General features: G+C 45.9%; 1 protein-coding gene across 1 annotated transcript in view; it reads left to right on the forward strand.

The window, feature by feature from the left end:
• The first annotated feature begins 5171 nt into the window (after positions 1-5171).
• The window catches only part of LOC121167953 (uncharacterized protein C16orf52 homolog B), a 37491-nt gene continuing 23748 nt past the window's right edge, over positions 5172-18914 (forward strand). Inside the window, exon 1 of the mRNA XM_040997675.1 lies at positions 5172-5289. Coding sequence (XP_040853609.1) covers positions 5184-5289 — 106 coding nt within the window. The 5' untranslated portion in view covers positions 5172-5183. The remainder of the gene's footprint in view (positions 5290-18914) is intronic.

Below are 18914 nucleotides of genomic sequence, written 5' to 3' on the forward strand. Positions count from 1 at the left end.
CCAGTAGATAGAAAACTCTCTCTTCTTTTTCATCCCTCTCTCTATATCTCTCTGTAGCTCTTTTCAAATAAGTAAATATATCACTCGTAAGTTTGTACCAAAAGAGACATATTTTGATCCCATTTTCCAAGCATCTTTTGAAGTACCCTACTTCCCATCCCACCAATGACCTCCCTCCCACCCATCCCTGCTACTGGTTGGGAGAGCCCCTTGTCCCAAATCCCCTCTTCCCAGGGTGGCCAGCATCCCATGACTGGTCAATGCAGGACCATTCCAGCTTCAGATCTTCCCCACAGGATCCACTAATTCCTGTCATGGTTGCATTGTGGCTTCATTTATCCCTCTGTCCAGATCTGATTCCTTCCCTAACCACACAGAGGTGGAGCCCAACAGCACTTCTCCAAGAAACCCTCTACAAACCAGTCTGTCTCCCAACCTGCAAGAGTAAGGGCCAGTGGGCCTGGCACAGTGGCCTGGCGGCTAAAGTCCTTGCCTAAAATGCACTGGGATCCCATATGGGCACCAGTTCGTGTCCTGGCGGCCCCGCTTCCCATCCAGCTCTCTGCTTGTGGCCTAGGAAAGCAGTTAAGGACAGCCCAAAGCCTTGGGACCCTATACCCACGTAGGAGACCTGGAGGAGGTTCCTCGCTCCTGACTTTGGATCTGCACAGCACCAGCCGTTGCAGCCATTTGGGAAGTGAATCATCAGACGGAAGATCTTCCTCTCTGTATATCTGATGTTGCAGTAAAAATAAAATAAATCTTAAAAAAAAAAACCAACAACAACCAGTAAGGGCCAGCGATCTGAAAGAGCACATATTAAGATGAGTTTTGAAAGCTGCCCAAGTACTAATGACGTTCCCACTCATTAAGGTAAGAGCTTGGGGAAGCCTACTGCTCAGGAAAAGCGCCAAACATTTTTACTGGTAGTAACAGGAATGTGCCAGCAGGTGTCAGCAGTCAGACACTCTTTACACCAAGCAGTCACCAGGAGCTGCTGGGACACCGGAGCAGGAAGGAGCGGGGATCCACGGAGGTGTTGTTTGGGACTCCCTTGACTCATTTTAGCAGTGAATGGGTGCATACAGCAGCTACAGTCAGATGCCCATGACAACCAAGAGCTCAAGCTCTCCAGGCCACCTCACCAGAGAAGCCACTGAGATCATCAGGAGAGGTTGGCTCACCGCTGCCAGTCATGCCCAAGGTGAGCGGCAGCAATGGCAGGAGCTCTAGTTTACCCCACTGACTTTTCTTGTAAGATTTCCAATAAAAGCACCCGGTACAGTAGCCTAGCTGCGAAAGTCTTTGCCTTGCCTGCACCAGGATCCCATTTGGGCACCAGTTCTAATCCTGGTGCTCCTGTTTCCCATCCAGCTCCTGTGACCTGGGAAAGCAGTTGAAGATGGCCCAAAGCCTTGGGACCCTGCACCCATGTGGAAAACCAGGAAGAAGCTCCTGGCTCCTGGCTTTGGATTGGTGCAGCTTTGGCCATTGCAGTCAGCTAGGGAGTGAATCATTGGATGGAAGATCTTCCTCTCTGCTCTCCTGCTCTCTGTATACCTGATTTTGCAATAAAAATAAATTAATTTAAACATATTTCCAGTAGGAAAAGATGCTTGCCAGGGTCTGGAAGGTACTGCTTTCAGAACTTTAAAGAGGGGCTGGTGTTGACAATTGTATAACCTGCAACATCGTATTCTATGCAGGTGCTGGTTCAAGCCCCGGCTGCTCTGCTTCTGGTCCATGCACCTGGCGATGGCTCCAGTGCTTGCACCCCAGCTGCCCACCTGGGAGACCTGGAGGGACTTCCTGGCCCCAGAGGTTGTGAGTATTTGGGAAGTAAACCAGTGCATGGAAGATCTCTCTGTCTCCCTGTCCCTTCTACTCTACTCTTTCTGTCATTTTGTCTTTTAAATAAGAACAACAAATACTAAGAAAAAAATAAAAGAGTAGCTGGACTTTTGAGTGTAGTGGGGGCAGTGCTTCCCAAACATAAGGAAGCTATTGTCCAAGAAGAGGTGATAGGTTGGGAATCCACGTCATTGGAGAAAGATGGCCCAGGTTTCTGAATGGTGGATTTTATTTGAAGGTATGGGATTAAAACAAACCAAAACATCTGTTGTTACTGAGTGTGGTGTGCAGTGCTGTCTAGATCCAAATGGTCTGAGCTGTCTAGATCCTCTTCAGGACTGCAGGATGATTCCCCAGGGAGCAGGAGGGTCATGGCTGCCTGATCTCAGCTGTCAGCCCCCTTGGGGAATTGTCCTTGACTAAAGAGAGCTTTCTTCCACAAGGTCAGGCCCCCTTCCCCCAGGTGGCAGGGGTGCGGCCAGCAAGGATTAGAAAGTCTTGATCCTTCTGCTGCAACCCCATGTGCTGGAAGGCAAGATAAAGATGTGAATGCTAAGAACAAGAATCAGCAGGAACTCTATGACAGTGTATACTTGGCCCCTGCCCAGTCCCATGCTGACCCTGGTTGATAGGAAGGGATGGGAGAGGTGAACAGCCAACCCTGATAACAAGGTCTGTGCTTCAGACTTTGATTCAGGGGCCCATGTAGAGCCACAAGTGCAGCAGGGCCCAGAAAGTACTACTTGGCTAAAAGAAAGGGCTTCCACTTTGTAAACACTACCATCTAGTCTTCGTCATTCCACACCGAGCTGAAATAACGTTTGACCCGGGACTCTCATGAGCTCGGTGGTCGTGAACATCAGTGGATATTATCTGGGCATTTCGTTCTGTACGGTTAGGACTTCTTTTACTAGTGGGCAATGGAAAAACCAAGCAGAAGTCAAGAATCATTCCATCCAATTTCTCCAGTACTTTGTAATGTGATTGGCAATATATCTGGATCCTTAGGATACCTGCATTGACCTGTGTTGATTTCTGTACCAAAGCAAAAATAAATTGCATAATTTAACATTCCTCCCTTCCCCCAAGAGTGCAGTGTTTGGACGGAAAAGTCCTTAGAGGAGCAATCACCTTCCTCAGCCTGGCTGGTGACATTGATCATTTTCTGCACATTTCTGCAAGGCAATTGGAGTGAGTGGAATTTGAAACCTGCTGAGTTTTGTGGACATGTAGGCATTCCCAAAATAGAGACAGATGTCACTCTTCTAGGTCTTTCTAGAGATGACCTAGGTGGTATTTCAGGAGAGTTCCCTCCTTCAAGGCCTTCATGATCATCGAGGCCTTCCTGTTTTCTACAGAACACTTGCATTTGTCCATGGTTCTTCACCCTCGCTGCTTCACTCATGCTGAAGTTAACAGTGCTCTGTCCTGGATTTTAAAGCCTTCTTTTACTTTTAAGAAAAAAAAGAAAAACATTATTTATTTTTGAAAGGTAGCATTACAGAGAGGCAAGGAGGGAGAGAGAAAGAGGTAGATATCTTCTATCCTAGCCAGCTGGTGGTACAGCGGGCTAGTCCCCATCCTGTGGCACCAGCATCCCATGTGGGCACCAGTTCATGTTTGGAATGTACCATCTCCCAAGGCTTTGGGCCCCTGCACCCATGTGGGTAACCAGGAAGAAGCTCCTGGGTCCTAGCTTTGCATCAGCTCAACTCTGGCTGTTGTGGCCTTTTGGGAGTGCAGCAGTGGATACAAGTCTCTTTTCTGAAAATTCTTCCAAATATATATATATATTTCCAAATATATATATAATAATATAGATGTACATACATATATACACATAATATATACATTATACCCACATACATATACATACACACACACTGCACAAAATCTTTCATCCTGCGGCTTCACTCCCCAAATGTCTGCAGTGGTCAGGGCTGGGTCATATTGAAGCTTCATCCAAGTCTCCCACATGGGTGCAAACGCCCAAGGACTGGGGCCATCTTCCACTGTTTCCTAGGCCCACCCTTTCCCAGGCCGCTCTCTAGACCTTCCAAGGGATTTGGTCGGTCCTACTATTTACCAGTCTCCTCCCTGCCCCCTCCCGAAGAGCTTTGCACTGGTTGTCCTGGTCTTGTTTTGTTCGCTCCATATCTTCAGGATACAGCCAGACTTTCCGATTGGTACTTGTGGTCTCCATGGAAATGCAGCTTTCTTGACCACCCTAACCAGAACTACCCTCATCCTCCAGGCTCTTCCAACTCCCCCAGATATAGGGTTCTGCTCCTGAAATTATTTTAAACCCATTTATTTTTTTAAAATATATATTTTTTACAGGCAGGTTTACAGAAAAAGGGAAGGCAGAGAGATCTCTGTCTGTTGGTTAACTCCCCGAAAGGCCACAAGGGAAGGAGCTAGGGTGGTCAGGAGCCAGGAACTTCTTCCCGGTTTTCCACATGGGTGCAGGGTTCCTAGGCTTTGGGCCATCCTCTACTGCTTTCCCAGACCAGAAGAAGGAAGCTGGAAGTGGAGCAGCCAGGACTCGAACCTGCGTCCATATGGGATTCTGGTGCGTGCTAGCAGAGGATTGACCTGTTGAGCCATCGCAGCAGCCCCTAAACCTATTTCTGTGTAAGCTTTGCAAGACTGAGGAGAAATAGTTTTTCCCATCCACTCCTGGACCCCCGCACCTCTGCTACCTGATGCCCAGTGGGTGGATCGTAGCGGTACGAGGTGACCACGGCTGGGGTTCGCCTTTCTCCTGCGGGAAGACTGGAATCTTCCACCCGCACCACTCCAACCTCTTCCTAAAAGGCTTATGGACTGCAAAGACTTCAAGTTCAGTCATGAACAACGACAACAACATTATTTTTATTGGGAGGAAAGCCAAGAGACTCCGTGGCTTGCCGGAAGAGCCCAGGAGCCCGGCGTGCGGGGTGGCAGGACGGGTCCCGGGCAGCGTGACAAGAGTCCCGCGGAGGTCGGGAGGACCCAGGCAGCGCGCGAGCCTGAGGGAGCCGGTGGCCAGCAGCCGGGCGAACGAGAGGGACGCCACTCCGAATCCCGAGCCCGCCTTGCCCGGCGCCGCCGCCGCTTCGCTTCCGGGTGAGGGGCGGGCGGGCCGAGCAGTTCCGGGGCGGGCGGCGGTTCCGGCTGTGCGGGCCGCGCCGCGGCTGCTGCTGCTGGTCCCGGGCGCGCTGAGGGGCGCGAGCGGGCGCGCACGGAGCCGGGGGTCCCGGGGGCTGCGAGGCGGCGGCCCATGGGGCGGGAGGCGTGAGGCCGCGGCCTGCCCGGGGCTCGGGGGGTGGGAGGGGAGCGGGGGCGGGGAGATGGATAAACTGACCATCATCTCAGGATGTCTCTTTCTGGCCGCCGATATCTTCGCCATCGCCAGCATCGCCAACCCGGACTGGATCAACACCGGGGAGTCGGCGGGTGAGCGGCGGGCAGTGTGCCCGGGGGCTGAGGGCAGGAGGGCGAGGAGACCCGGGTTGTGAGGAGAAGACGACGAGGGAAGGGTTGGAGGAGACCGGGGGCGGAGAGGGACGGAGACCCGGCGGCGAACGAGCGGGGACCCCCCCGCGACCCCTGCACCCTGCACCCCCTCAGGCTGAGGAAAAGTGGCGAAGGGAGAGACCTGGGGCTGGGCTGGAAGAGGGGTGCAGCCGCCAGAGCTGAGGGTTAAAAAAAAAAAAAGTCAAGGTGGGAGACCAGAGGAAACGCGGCGGGGGTCGGGGGAAACACTGAGGCTCCTGCGGCGGTGGGAGGAAGAGTCACCAGAGACCCGTGGGGCGCGAGGGAGGGCGCTGCGGCCCACCCACGCTCGGCGGGGGCTGAGGATGGTTGGCGGAGGCCGGGGGTGTGGGGGTTCGGAGCCCCAGCGCCCGCCGGCCTGGCAGCATTGGAGACGCTTGTGGCTTCCGATTTTTTTCCCCACCCCTCTGCTTTGAAGTGTTATGTGGTTATAATTTTTGGCTTTATTTTAGGCCCGGGAGCTATCATAATCCTAATAATAAACTTGATTTTATGGAGCATCTTTCATTCCAGCGCATTATCACCAAAATGCTGTGGCGCTCTCAGTAGTAGTTAGAAAATTAAATAACACGTTGCGAGTCCCAGGCGGCGGCGGTCGGGTGCGCGGGGCGGCTGGCGGGAGAGCTGCTGGTGCCAGAGCTGCTGGTGCCCTCGGGGAAGCCGTGGGTACCCCGGGTGCAGGCGCGCGCCAGGTTTGGCCCCATCTGGAAGTCACCTTCCCTCACCCCTTCCTCCTCTCCTACAGACCTGTAAGACCAAACCTTTAATTCATGCTCACAGCTGTTGGAGGGGGAGGCTTCTGGGAATTCTGGAACGAGCTTGCGTTTTAACTGTTTATTGGGTGCAGGTGAAGGGGATGTGCGGCGTGTTTGGGGTGGGGAGGATGCCAAGCCGGTTCTGTGAATAATGTTACCAACGTGTATCAGTACGTTGTCAAACTTCTGAAGTATTACTTAGGGTTCTGTATTTATCCTGCAGTATTTTTAGCTCATAAAAAAAAAACGTCGCTGGGACATTTGTTGCTTCCTCCAGGCTCCTTCCTCTCCCCTCCCTCCAACCTGCTTGTAGACCTAGTAACACACAGTCATGCTGTCAGATTTACAGGTTTATTAAAATAACACTCAGAAAAATGCTGCGACGTTTCTTGCCTGTGGAGATTTAGCAGAGCTCTTAATTGTAACACCCTCAGAAAAGCATCAGCCTGGTGCTTTTGTGTGCTGGAGTTGCATGTGAGGCAAGCTGTTCCTTGCTGTTGTTTTCACCCTAATTAGACATGTGAGTTGTGACTCCTGGTATGAGACTTTTGAGCTTGCTCCTGTAGAGGCAAAAGAGTTTGAGTGTTCTAGCAGAAAGATCAGTTTTGCCAAGATATATTTGGTGGAATCACAGTAGATAAATGTCCACTTTTGAGTTGAGAGAGAAATCCATACGGATGAAATAATAACGTAACCGTCTTCAGGTGAGGTGACAACGACTGTGACTTCTTCGCGTTTGGAGACAAGGTCATCAGCCGCGAGTTGCCATGGAGATGAGAAGGCCAGAAGTCCAGGGATTGAGGGAAGTAGAAACTGTCAGAGGAAAGGAGTTGGTGGCAGAAAAGGCATGCAGGCTGGGAGCACAGTAGGACTGGTTGTAGCAGCATGGTGGCCTCACTGCAGTGGGTGGTTAATGAACCCCTCACGTGATGATGACCTCCCTGTCTCGTTGGCCGTCTCACGTAGTGCTCAGCTTCTTTCCTAGCAGTGTAGGTGCATTTCCCAGCCACCCCTGGCAGTCAGGAATGCTGCTGTGAGTGCCTCCAGAAGGCATCCTTCAGATTGAGGCTTGCCAGCCTCATGCAACAACACGACACAGGAGTCCCACCGTCTTCTGAGTATTGGCAGAAGTGTCATTGTCTTGACGGCTTGTGACACCTCTGCTGGGCGAAGAATAGAAATGAGACGAGGAAAGAGCTGATGGATGGGTCTGCTGAAGGGTGGCTGACCTATAGTCAGTGAAAGAATGGACTGAATCAAATGGAGGTGCTCAAAGTGGGAGGGTTGGTCGAGCCCCATGGGACACAGAGGGTTGTGGGTGCAGGACCCAGACCCCAGCGGCAGGGCGGAGCAGGTTTCCTTTGACCCTCAGCCAAAGGCAGAAGGTAGCACACAGCAACAGAATTCCAAAATCATTCCTACCTGCAGTTATTACTTTAACTGTGTCAGGCAGTGAGCCCCATCCCCTTACTGTGCAAAAGACTTAAAATGTGACCGCCATATGTTTCTTTGCTTACTGTTGTGAGCTGTGATGAGATGCAGTCAAACTTGGCCTGGCCTTGCCAAGCTTTGGTGTTCACTGTGCACTTTGACCTGAGCAGACAGAGGAGTCTCAAGCTGGGAAGGATCAATGCAGAGTTCCGCCTTCCAAATGAGTGGTCCCTTCCCAAGATGTTCTAAACAGGAACTCGGACGTGACAGGATAGCCTTAGTCCAAGGTCGCAAAAGAGGCTTAACCTGGCAGCAGAAAGTTAATGTCTTAACTCTTTTCAGTATCAGATTCAGTCTATGAAAGTTTTTAAAAATTAATTAACTAACTAATTTGAAAAGCAGTTACACAGAGAAAGAGAGGTCTTCCATTCACTAGTTTACTGCCCAAACGGCCACACACAGCCAGGGCTGGGCTAGGCGGAAGCTAGGAGCAAGGAGCCTCTTCAGGGTCTCCCGCCTGGGTCCTGGGGCTCAAGCTTTTGGGCCAGCTTTAGCTGCTTTGCCTTAGCAAGGAGCTGGGTCGCAAGTGCAGCAGCCGGGACTGGAGTTAATGCTGGCCCCTCAGTTTATAAAAGTTTTGATTGTGATATGTTATTGCTATTTTTTTTAATGGCTAAAACAGATGTTGAAACTCCAGGTCTTGGAGATGAAATGTTAAACACCTGCAGGGAGGGGAAACTGAGAATTCTAATCTAAACTTCATCACTTGCAAGTTTTGTGGCTTTGGGACAAGTTGGTTAGCTTTATTTATCAGTTTCCTTCTCTGTAAAATAAAGGTAATAGTAATAGCCCTCTTGTGCTGATTGAGTGCACCCAGGGAAGATGTTGATAACAGTGCCTGACACCAAGGAAGTCCTGCTCTGGTTTGTAAGAATAGCTGTCAGAGGCCAGGTGAAGCGGGCGTTTGCCACACCAGCAGTCCAGTTCTGAGTCCTGGCTGCTGTGCTTTGAATACAACTTCTGCTATGTGCCTGGGAAGGCAGTGTGTGATGACCCAAGTCCTTGGGCCTCTGACACCTGTTTGGGAGACACTGGTGGAAATCCTGGCTGTAGCCGTGTGGGGGTGATAACCAGTACTTGGAACTGCCCTTTCTCTGTCTTTCAAATAGATACATTGTTGTTGTTGTTGTTTTAAGTCACAATTCCTTTTTTTTTTAAAGGGTTTATTTTACTTGAAAATCAGAATTACAGGGAGGGAGAGACAGAGAAATCATCCATCCACTGGTTCATTCCTAATGGCTGCTACAACCAGAGCTGAGCCAGTGCAAAGCTGGGAGCCAGGGGCTTCTTCCTGGTTTCCTAAATGGGTTCAGGAGCTCCAGGACTTGGGCCATCCTTCGCTGCTTTCCCAGGCCATTAGCACGAAGCTGAATCAGAAACGGAGCAGCCAGAACACAAACTGGCACCACAGAGAGAAGATTAGCATGCAACATCAGCAGGCCAGTCCCAGAATCCATTTTTTAAGGTGTGTTTGCTTGAAAGGTAGGGCTAGAGGGTCAGTGGGGAGTGAAAGGGAGGAATCTTCCATCCTCTGGTTCCATCCACCAATAGGAATGGGCCAGGTGGACGCTGGAATCCTTGAACGCTGAGCAGATCTCCCCTGCAGGTTCAGGGGCCCAAGCACTTGGGATGTCTTGCTGCTCTCCCAGGCTCAGGAGCAGGAAGCTGGACTGAAGCTGACTTGAACTGCCTTACCTTCTGTGCTACAGTCCCGACCCTCAGAACCCTAGTTCTGAAATTAAACCACAAGTCTCCTTCCTGGGACAAACGACACATTTTGTTTATTAGGTGTTATTGTGAGTAAGGAAACATCAAGACTGAAGGCCAGATTTAGAACGAGTTAAAGGTCTTCCCTCTAGGCTTTGGACTTTGTCCACCACCCTCACTGTGTTTGTCCTTTTCTAGTTTTTCATTGTCATTCTAGAGTCTGTCTTCTTCATCTTCTGTTTGCACTGCTGCAAGACAGGAGGAAATACTAAACAACCCCTAAGCAGTCTAGAATACCTTGCTAGAATCCCGACTGATGAACTGTATTTCCATGATTGTGGTCCCATAGCAGAGCTTTCAGTTCATACTGAGTTGGTGCACATGTAAAGTGTACTCTTTTTTTTTTTAACCTGGGTGTGGTGACATTTCATGCACTTGTCCTAATAGCTTGTGAATTATGCACAAACGAAGATGCAATGAAACAAATAGCTAATGTATGTATGTATGGGGCTTGGCTTGTTCCCAGAGAGACACTGATAAGGACCCTTAGCAGTTTCTGTGAACCAAAAATGTGGACTGGTAGATGGTTACAGTAGTTAATTCTGTGCTGAGGTCAGATTTTTGCTGGTTACTGGAATACATTGTCAACAGCAGTAGCTTTGATTTTATGTAATGCTTTGTAGTTTTTCAAGCACTATGATCCATTACTAGATTGATTCTTCAGACTTCTGTATTTGGCTGGTGCCAAACAATCATTTGCACAGTTTTCCCCACATCTCGGTTTTTTGAACATGAGATTTGAGTTTCAGTGCCGCAAAGGCTTCCTTCGAGAACATTTGTCAATAAAGTATAACCTATGTCTTCCTTAGGCGCACTTGTGTTTGTCTTAACTTCCTCAATGGCTAGAATTTTTGCCAAATTTCAGAAAAGGGAGAGAAGATTTGGATTTCAGTCTTTTCAAGCACTATCCTTTTGTACAAATCTTTTCGTCTCACCGCCACATTTCTCATCGCCATAGAGACAAACTTTTGGTGAGAAAAAAAATTTAGTGTTACTTAATTTTAACAGAACAACAGTTAAGAAAAAATATGCCTTAGCCAGATCCCTTTGTTGAGGCATCATTCCTTTCAGCAGGGATGTCAGTGGCCGTTTAGCGTTCCACCACCCGAAATCCTCGATGGGTTTGCCTACTGTTCTTTATGCAGAAACATCTGGGAGGACATTTCCCGAAAGTCTTTTAAGTACATGAAAAAGACTCCCTTTTGTCTAGTCAGAATTTCTCTAGACAGTGATTATCATATTCACATTATAGTCTGTCATAACTGACTTAAGGTTAGTATATTCCTGAAAATATTTTCATTCTTGTTCTTCTCAAACTTATTTAGGTGGTTTGTTAGCATTTAAGAGGTCTTCAAAACTGACACCTTCTTCCCTACTTGGATTCTAAACTAGCTAAGGAGGAAAAAAAAAAGTGATAAATGGGGGCAAAGCTTTTATTACCTATAAAGAGAATATTAGAGTTAAGTTGCTGCCTGCAACGCCAGCATCTCCTGTGGGCATCACTTCCCGTCATGGCTGCTCTGCTTCTGATCTGATGCATGTGGGAAAACGGCAAAAGAGGGCTGAAGTGCTCGGGCTCCTGCACTCATGGGAGAAACCTGTCAGAGGGAGCAGTTTCCTACTATTGGACGCCCAAATTGAGCTAACATAACTGTCCAATTCCAGGCAGAACCAGGGGCGTCTGCTCTTACAGGATTTGCACCCAATAGATGCATGCTCCCAGGCGCAGAACGCTGGGCGCTGTACCCCTGGATTTACTCCTAAACTGCTCGTCAGATGCGTCACCTGTGCTGTGCTGGGAGGAGCCATAAATAACCCAAGTCTTGTGCTGACAGAATTCTCTGCTTTTTCCCTTGTCCCTTCCTGCATGGATGGACATACCGGGGGGAAGGGGGTAGGGAGGAAGCCTCGCACGTTTAAGTGAGGAGATTGGCAGGCATTTTGGGGAAGCGAAAGACTTAGGGTCGGAAGTGTCATTTCCCATTCTGCGCCGTACTACCCCCTGCATAGGAAATCCTGGTAAACCACAAACAAGGGACTGTCTGCTCGACATCCACCTTTTGCAAGTTTAAAGTCTACAAATAGATCTGGGCCTACAGATTGAGGGTCCTTGACTTAAAACATTAAAATTACAACCTGAGCCTGGTGGCTAAATTCTCACCTTAAATACCCCAGGATCCCATATGGATGTCAGTTCACATCCCAGCTGCTCCACTTCCCATCCTGCTCCCTGCTTGTGGCCTGGGAAAGCAGTCGAGGATGGCCAAAAGCCTTGGGCCCCTGCACCTGTGTGGGAGACTAGGAGGAAGTTCCTGGATCCTGGCTTTGGATCAGCACAGCACCGGCTGTTGTGCTCACTTAGGGAATGAATCATCGAATGGAAGATCTTCCTCTCTGTCTCTCCTCCTCTCTGTATATCTGACTTTGCAATAAAAATAAATAAATCTTAACTAACTAACTAACTAACTAAATAAATAAATAAAAACAAGGCTGTTACCTGCAACACCAGCATTCCATATCTGAGCAACAGTTTGAGTCCTGGCTGCTCCACTTTTGAACCAGCTGCCTGCTAATGTGCCTGGGAAATCAGCATATGATGAGCCAAGGACTTAAGTTCCTGGTATCTACTTGGAAGAGCTGGGTGGAGTGGTGGACTTCTGGTTTCAGCTTATTCCAGCCCCAGCCATTGTGGCAATTGGGGAGGTGAATCAGCAGGTGGAGTATTTCACTCCTCCTGCCTCTCTTATTTACATAAATAAATCCTTAAAAAACAAGACACAGAATATACCATATATGATCCTTTGTGACTTAGCAAATGTTTTCAAAGTTCATCCATATTATAACTTGTAGTTTTTTTGTCAAATACTATTCCATTATTTGAGCAGATCACATTTTATTTGTCCATAAATTGATGGATATTTGGACTGGTATGTTTCTTTTAGCTCCAAGAATGAAACTGCGTAATGATGAAGTGGTACAAATATTTCTTTTTAAATACTGTGTTTTTGAAAAGTAACATTATCAGTACTATTTGCTTCAGCATGTCAAGTAATAAAGAATTTTGAATAAAATTTAAATAGATATTTACAGGAAATACTTAGAAGTTTGAAATCTTTATAATACAGAATTCAACAATGTAGGTGAGATTTTCTCATCTGAAATTAGACTTCTTATTAATATTTCTCTCTTTCTACTATTACCAACAGATGTGACCACTTCAAGATGGAAAGATGTAAGCTAGCAGGCCTAAAAGTTTTAGAGGAGAGGGATTTAGGATAAAGAATACAGATATAAGACATGCATACATAGAAATCACTCAGAAGGAAATTCAGGAGAAGAAATTACAGAATGAGTGCTGATACATTCTCAGCCTAGTCACACTTACTGAATCCTTCATTACTGGACTACTAGAGCTGCTTTCAAAATTAACATAGCAATAGTCACACTCCTCTTCCCTGCAGTGTTCAGTGTAGCTGACCAACAGTTCCTTTCCCAATAAGCACTGGGTTTGTGTTGGAGTTACAGTGTATTAAAATACTTGCATGGGATTTGTGTGGGTCATGCAGCTCCATTTCTCAGCTATGTAAATGGAGATGATATACTTCCCTCCAAGGGCAGTCATCAGGGAACAGTGTATGGCATATAAAGGATTACCACATTATCTGAGACAGTAAATGCTCAAATGTTATTCACGATTATTTGTTACATAAATCATTAAAGCATCTGAATTTTTTAGTGTTCCTCTGACTATATTGATTTATTAATATCCTACTTTATTCCAAAAAAAGAAACAGAAGGTAACACAGTGTATATATATTTGAGCATTCCTGAAACCCAGCTGGGTCCAATCTGGCAGCAGAGACTGCATAGTTGGTTATAGGGTAATATAAACTTAGTGGGACACGCGTAAGCACCAGAACCGAGGAGTGCATCTGGGTCTGTACACTGCTGGAGCAGACTGACATGTTGTGAGAGTCAGCCTGGCTTAAATGGAATGGGTTCACACATTTTAGAACAAACCAGCATGTTGTGAAATCTTGGTCCCATTGTCACTATTAACATGTCACTGATTACCACGTTCTTAATGTTAGACAAGTTACAGTTGAAGGTTTATTCATGAAAATTCTGTCATTCGGATCTGATTAAAACTTCAGCATTTGTAATAGTTAGTCAAGTTCAGCTTTTTTCTCTATTCGTTTAGGTTAACGAGTAACTACAGTAGATACGAAAGTCACTTAATTCAGAAAATAACTTCTAAATACAAAGAGGTAGTTAAACTGTGGTCATTTATAAAGCATGATGGATCATCATGGATAAATCTATCTCACCACGAAGTCTAAAAATAAGCTTGAAATACACGAGAGTTACTTCTTTATGGAAACTGAGTGAGTAGTATAACTGAAGATTTAGTTTTACTTTAAAATATAAAATTGTGGGCAGTGCAGTCGGATGTACTAGTCAGATGCAGGCATCCTAGTCCCACGTGGTGCTAAATTGGGTCTAAGCTGCTCTACCTGTGGTCCAGTTCCCTGTTAATGTACCTGAGAAAGCAGCAGCAGATGGCCCAAGTGCCGGGACTCCTGCACTCACACTGGAGACCTGGATGCAGTGTGAGGCTTCTGGCTTCAGCCTAGCTGGGGTGGTCATGGGGAATGAAACAGCAGGTGGAAGATTTTTGTCTCTCTCCCGCTAATGCTACCTTTCAGATAAACCTTAAAGCAAAAGAAAATAAAATTTCATCTAGTTGTTTGATTGTTTTATAATGTAGTAATGTTTATTTCTCCCATATACCAGTTTCTTTTTTTTTTATTTAAAAAAAGTTACTTTTATTGGAAAGATAGCGATATTCTAGAGCTGCTTCCAGGTCTTTCACATGGGTGGAGGGGCCCAAGGACTCGGGCCAGCCCTGCTGCTTTGCCAGGTCATAAACAGGGAGCTGGATCTGAAGCGGGGCAGCTGGCACTTGAACTGGTGCCTGTATGGGATAGCATTGCTGCAGGTGGAGGCTTAGCTGGCTGTGCGACTTCTCCAGCTCCCCTTACACTATTTCAGGACACACCAAACCAGTGGATCATCCTGTGTAGTATAGTCTTTTTTTTTTTCTGTCTCGAAGATTTTTATTACTTTTACCTAAAAGGCAGATATTACAGAGAGAGAAGGAAGCAGAGTCTTCCTTTGATTGGTTTACTTCCCAGATGGCTGCAGTAACCAGAGCTGAGGTGATCTTATGTGGGCACCTGGGAGGGCAGTTGAGGACAGCCTAAAGCCTTGGGACCCTGCACCTGCGTGGGAGACTTGGGAGCAGCTCTTGGCTCCTGGCTTCGATCGGTTCAGCTCCTGCTATCGTGGCCACTTGGGGAGTGAACTGTGGATGGAAGATCTTTTTCTGTGTCTCCTGCTCTCTGTACGTCTGCCGCTCCAATAAAAATAAATAAATCTCAATAGATTAATAAAAAAAATTACCTGGATCAAAATCACTTTTCAGTAATATACCAATTTAACATTACAGCTTTATTAACTGTGATTTACAAAGAGGGGTATCATTGCTAAATATGCAGTGAACAAACAGAATGAAGTACTTTGAGATTTATTGCTTTTGGCTGGGGGAGGGGAAGACAGCAGGGGGCTCAGGCATTGCGGTGCAGCAGGTTAGACTCCCACCTGGGATGCCCACCCAGCTCCTTGTCCAGTTTCTAGTCTGTGAGCCTGGGTGGCAGCACCTGTGGCCAAGTACTTGGATTCCTGCCACTCACATGGGAGACCTTGATGGAGTTCTTGGCTCCTGTCCTCAGTGTGACCCAGCCTCGCTGGAAGTGAACCAGATGATGGAGAATCTTTGTTTCTCCCTCAGTGTCACTCTCTCAGATGAATTTTTAGAATGCACAGATGCTTGGATGTCACAATAGATGACACTTAGATGTGTCTGTGATTGTAAATCAAGCAACATGTACATTTGCCCACGTGAGTTTTCAGTGTATGACTCCAGTTTTAAATAAGGCTCACGTTTCTTTGAATCACTGCTTTACTTATTCTTTTAAATTAATTAATTTATTTTAAATGATCTTACTTAGTTGATTAGGGTACAAAGGGTCAAAGGATTAGGGTACAAAGTGGGTAATACCATTGTTTCCACACTAATATAATTTTCCCTGTATCTGGGGTCAAGGGAGAAACAAAGGGAAAAGCCCCACCCAGCCTCCCACCCATCCCAGGTCCCCGATGTGAGGCAAGCTCTGAGGGTCCTATTCAGAATCCACTGGCTGACATAGCCTCTTCATGGTTGGTGTTCTGAGATTGGCAGTTCAGTTGGAGGGATCTCCAAAGAAGCTTCATCTGAGAAGATCCCAAACGTGATTCTTGTGTGAATTTGCCATTACAAGGTCTGGCACAGTCCGCCGCCCCAATCAGCTTATGCACACGCTAGTTGCTACAGTTGTTGGATCAGTTCTGTTTCCAGCCCTGTCATCCACTTGAACTAATGGGTGTTGCAGTCCAGCTCGATCCTACCCTCTTCATACTCGGTCCTCACACAAACCAGAGAGAGCCACAGCCTAGTTGGGGTGACTCCCCATAACCCCCACCAGGCCTGCTTTACTCATTTTTATGAGGAGGAAAAAGTTACACTTTTCAAAATATGTTGCTTTATACTAGATTTGCTATAAATAAAATGCCGCATTTGGCATTATGACATTTGGCTGTTGTGTATATTGAGCAAGAAGGCAGCTGTTGGATTTTAATATAGGTCTGTTCAACTAGGGACTATGTATTACTCTAGTTAGAGGTTAAATAGAAGTAAAAAATGCAACTGGGTGGGTCAAGTGAGAAAATGGAAGAGCAAATTTTGCTTCCGCTGACCTGTCCACTTAGACTGCTGAAGATGTGACCATTTCTTTTATGAAGTGCTATCATTTTAATAGAGTACTTTTCAATTTACTGTGAGGATTCTTCAGTTTTCCCATAGGTGTTCCCTGTGTCGTAGACTTTGTTCCAGAGAGCGTTGCAGTAAGGAAGCTCTACTGAATATGCATAGGAATTGTATTTAAGTAAACAACAAAAATATTTTTTTCTTGAAGTACCTATATTCTGCGAAGATAAAATTGTATATATATGATCAGATTAAAAAAAAGAAATGAATTTGAACTTCACAGATAGCATTTAGTTAGTGTTTAAATATTTAGGAAGACTGGACAGCACTGTCTTTGAAAGTGGAATGACATGAATCAAAGTAGAAAGCAGCACAGAAATCCCCATTCCAGTCATTTTCTACATTGCTGAATTTTTCTAAAGGACAAACATTATAAAAAATAATGCATAACTAATATTGTTTGCTTTATGGGAAATACTTTTTAATAACAAAGTACAGTTTGATGGCTAATGAAGTGATTTTTTTTTAAAGATTTATTTGCTTTTATTGCAAAGTCAGATATACGGAGGAGAGACAGAGAGGAACATCTTCCATCTGATGATTCACTCCCCAAGTGACCGCAATGGCCAGACTTGATCCCGAAGCCAGGAGCCAGGAGCTTCTACTGGGTCTTTCACGTGGGTGGAGGTCCCAAGGCTTTGGACTGTCCTCAACTGCTTTCCCAGATCACAAGCAGGGAGCTGGATGGGAAGTGGAGCTGCCAGGATTAGAACCGGCGCCTATATGGAATCCTGGTGCCTGCAAAGTGAGTATTTAGCCACTGGGCTATTGGTGCTGGGCCCTGCTGTACTGTTTTCATCATCATTGTTATTATTACTTTGCCTTTGTAAAGTGTTACTGCTTTCATTGTCTTTAGTAGCCTAGAGTTATCTATAATACTGTTTCTTATTGAGCTCCACTTACTACTTTTTTACCTTCTGTCTTAAGAGCCTTTGTAGCAAATTCCCAACTTGACCATGCAAGCAGTTCATTAGCAGATGAATCTGAGGTGCAAATGCCACCAGCTGTACTAAATGGCCAGTCCCTACTGACTATCCACCAACCACTCCTTTCTCTGTGGGGTTTTAGCAAGTTGATTTTTTTATTTCCTGAGAGTCCATTCATTTCTCTAATGAAGAACATCTTCTGACTTGATAGGCTCTGGAGGAATCTGTTCCTTTTCTGTTAACTTATTTTTTTTAATATATGCTAGAATTTCCTTAGTGATTTTTTTGTTGATGGCTTTCTGCTCATTTTCCTGTGCTTCTGTACAACTTGGGTGGGGTGAGAATGGGTGGATTTTTGGCTGTTTCAGTAGGATGGCAAGTAAGTTGTTTGATTCACTTTCTTATGTACCTGTGTATCTTTAAAAAGGTTTATTTATTTATTTGAAAGACAAAGTTACAGGCAAAATGGGGAGAGTGTGAGATCTGTTTTGTGCACCCTCCCACTGGCTGCAGACAGTCCTAGTGGGCCCGTGCTGAAGTCAGGATGTTGGAACCCTGTCGGGGCCAGAAGAGGTTTCAGTTCTGTGATCTCCATTTGTGGCAGGAGGTGTTACAGTTAAGTGGCTAACATCACAAACTGATAGAGTTTGGGTTCAGATTGCTTCTTTGCCACTTACTGCAGCGTTATCCTGGGCAGCAGGCCTTAAAAGTCTATTTAACATTACAGTGTTCATGTGTGTAAAAAACTTAAAAGTGATTGGCACATAATGCTGTATGTCAATAAAATTGATAGGAGTAACTTTTGAAGATTCTGAGCTGTAATCCTGTTAGTCAAGGTTAGCTAAGTTCAAATTTATAATAAATTTTGTGTAGTTCAGTGTTGTAGATGTAAACATCACTGTACTAGAATATAGATTCTAGAATATAGATACCATGAGCAACTGGCCACACTTATTACCATATAGAAATAACAGTACCACTACTGTTAAGTAGTCTTAAGTATGGATATAAATTTTTTTTTAAATGATGGGGAGAAATATTGAATATAAACTGACATCAGTAGACATAACTGAATATAAAAACGAAAATGTAACTATTAAGGGGGGAAAAGAATTAGATCAAGTAACTTGAATACTCTAATTGCACTCCCTTAATGGGATATAGCCTAAGGATAAAAAGAACCACAAAGAAATGTTGAACTTAAAAGGTAGCAAACTCCCCACAACAGCTCTGCAGAGGAAATATCCCATTTTGCTGGTGAAAAACCACATCTGAGAGGGGAATGATTTACCTGATGTTAAATGATGCTGTGTTTATTAAACACTGCTTTTAAAATATGTGTGTGTTGTGCTGTTTTAGATAAATCCATTACTGTATCAAGTTTGGTTCTTAAAAAAATCTGTCATTCTTTGAAAAGCAGGGGGAAGGAGAAGGAGGGAGAGAAGTGAGGGGATCTTTCTTCCACTGGTTCTCTCCCCAGGTATGCATAATAGCCTGGACTGAGCCAAGCTTAGGTAAGGAACCAAACTCCATCTGGATCTCCCAAATGAGTAGCAGGGACCAATGTACTTAGACCATCATGTGCTGCCTCCTGGGCATATTTGCTAGGGCTTGAATAGGCACTATGATATAGAATTCAGATATCCCAAGTAGCTTTTCAAC

Source organism: Ochotona curzoniae, unplaced genomic scaffold, assembly GCF_017591425.1.
Source record: "Ochotona curzoniae isolate NIBS_2020 unplaced genomic scaffold, NIBS_Ocur_1.0 patch435, whole genome shotgun sequence".
NCBI lineage: Eukaryota > Metazoa > Chordata > Mammalia > Lagomorpha > Ochotonidae > Ochotona > Ochotona curzoniae.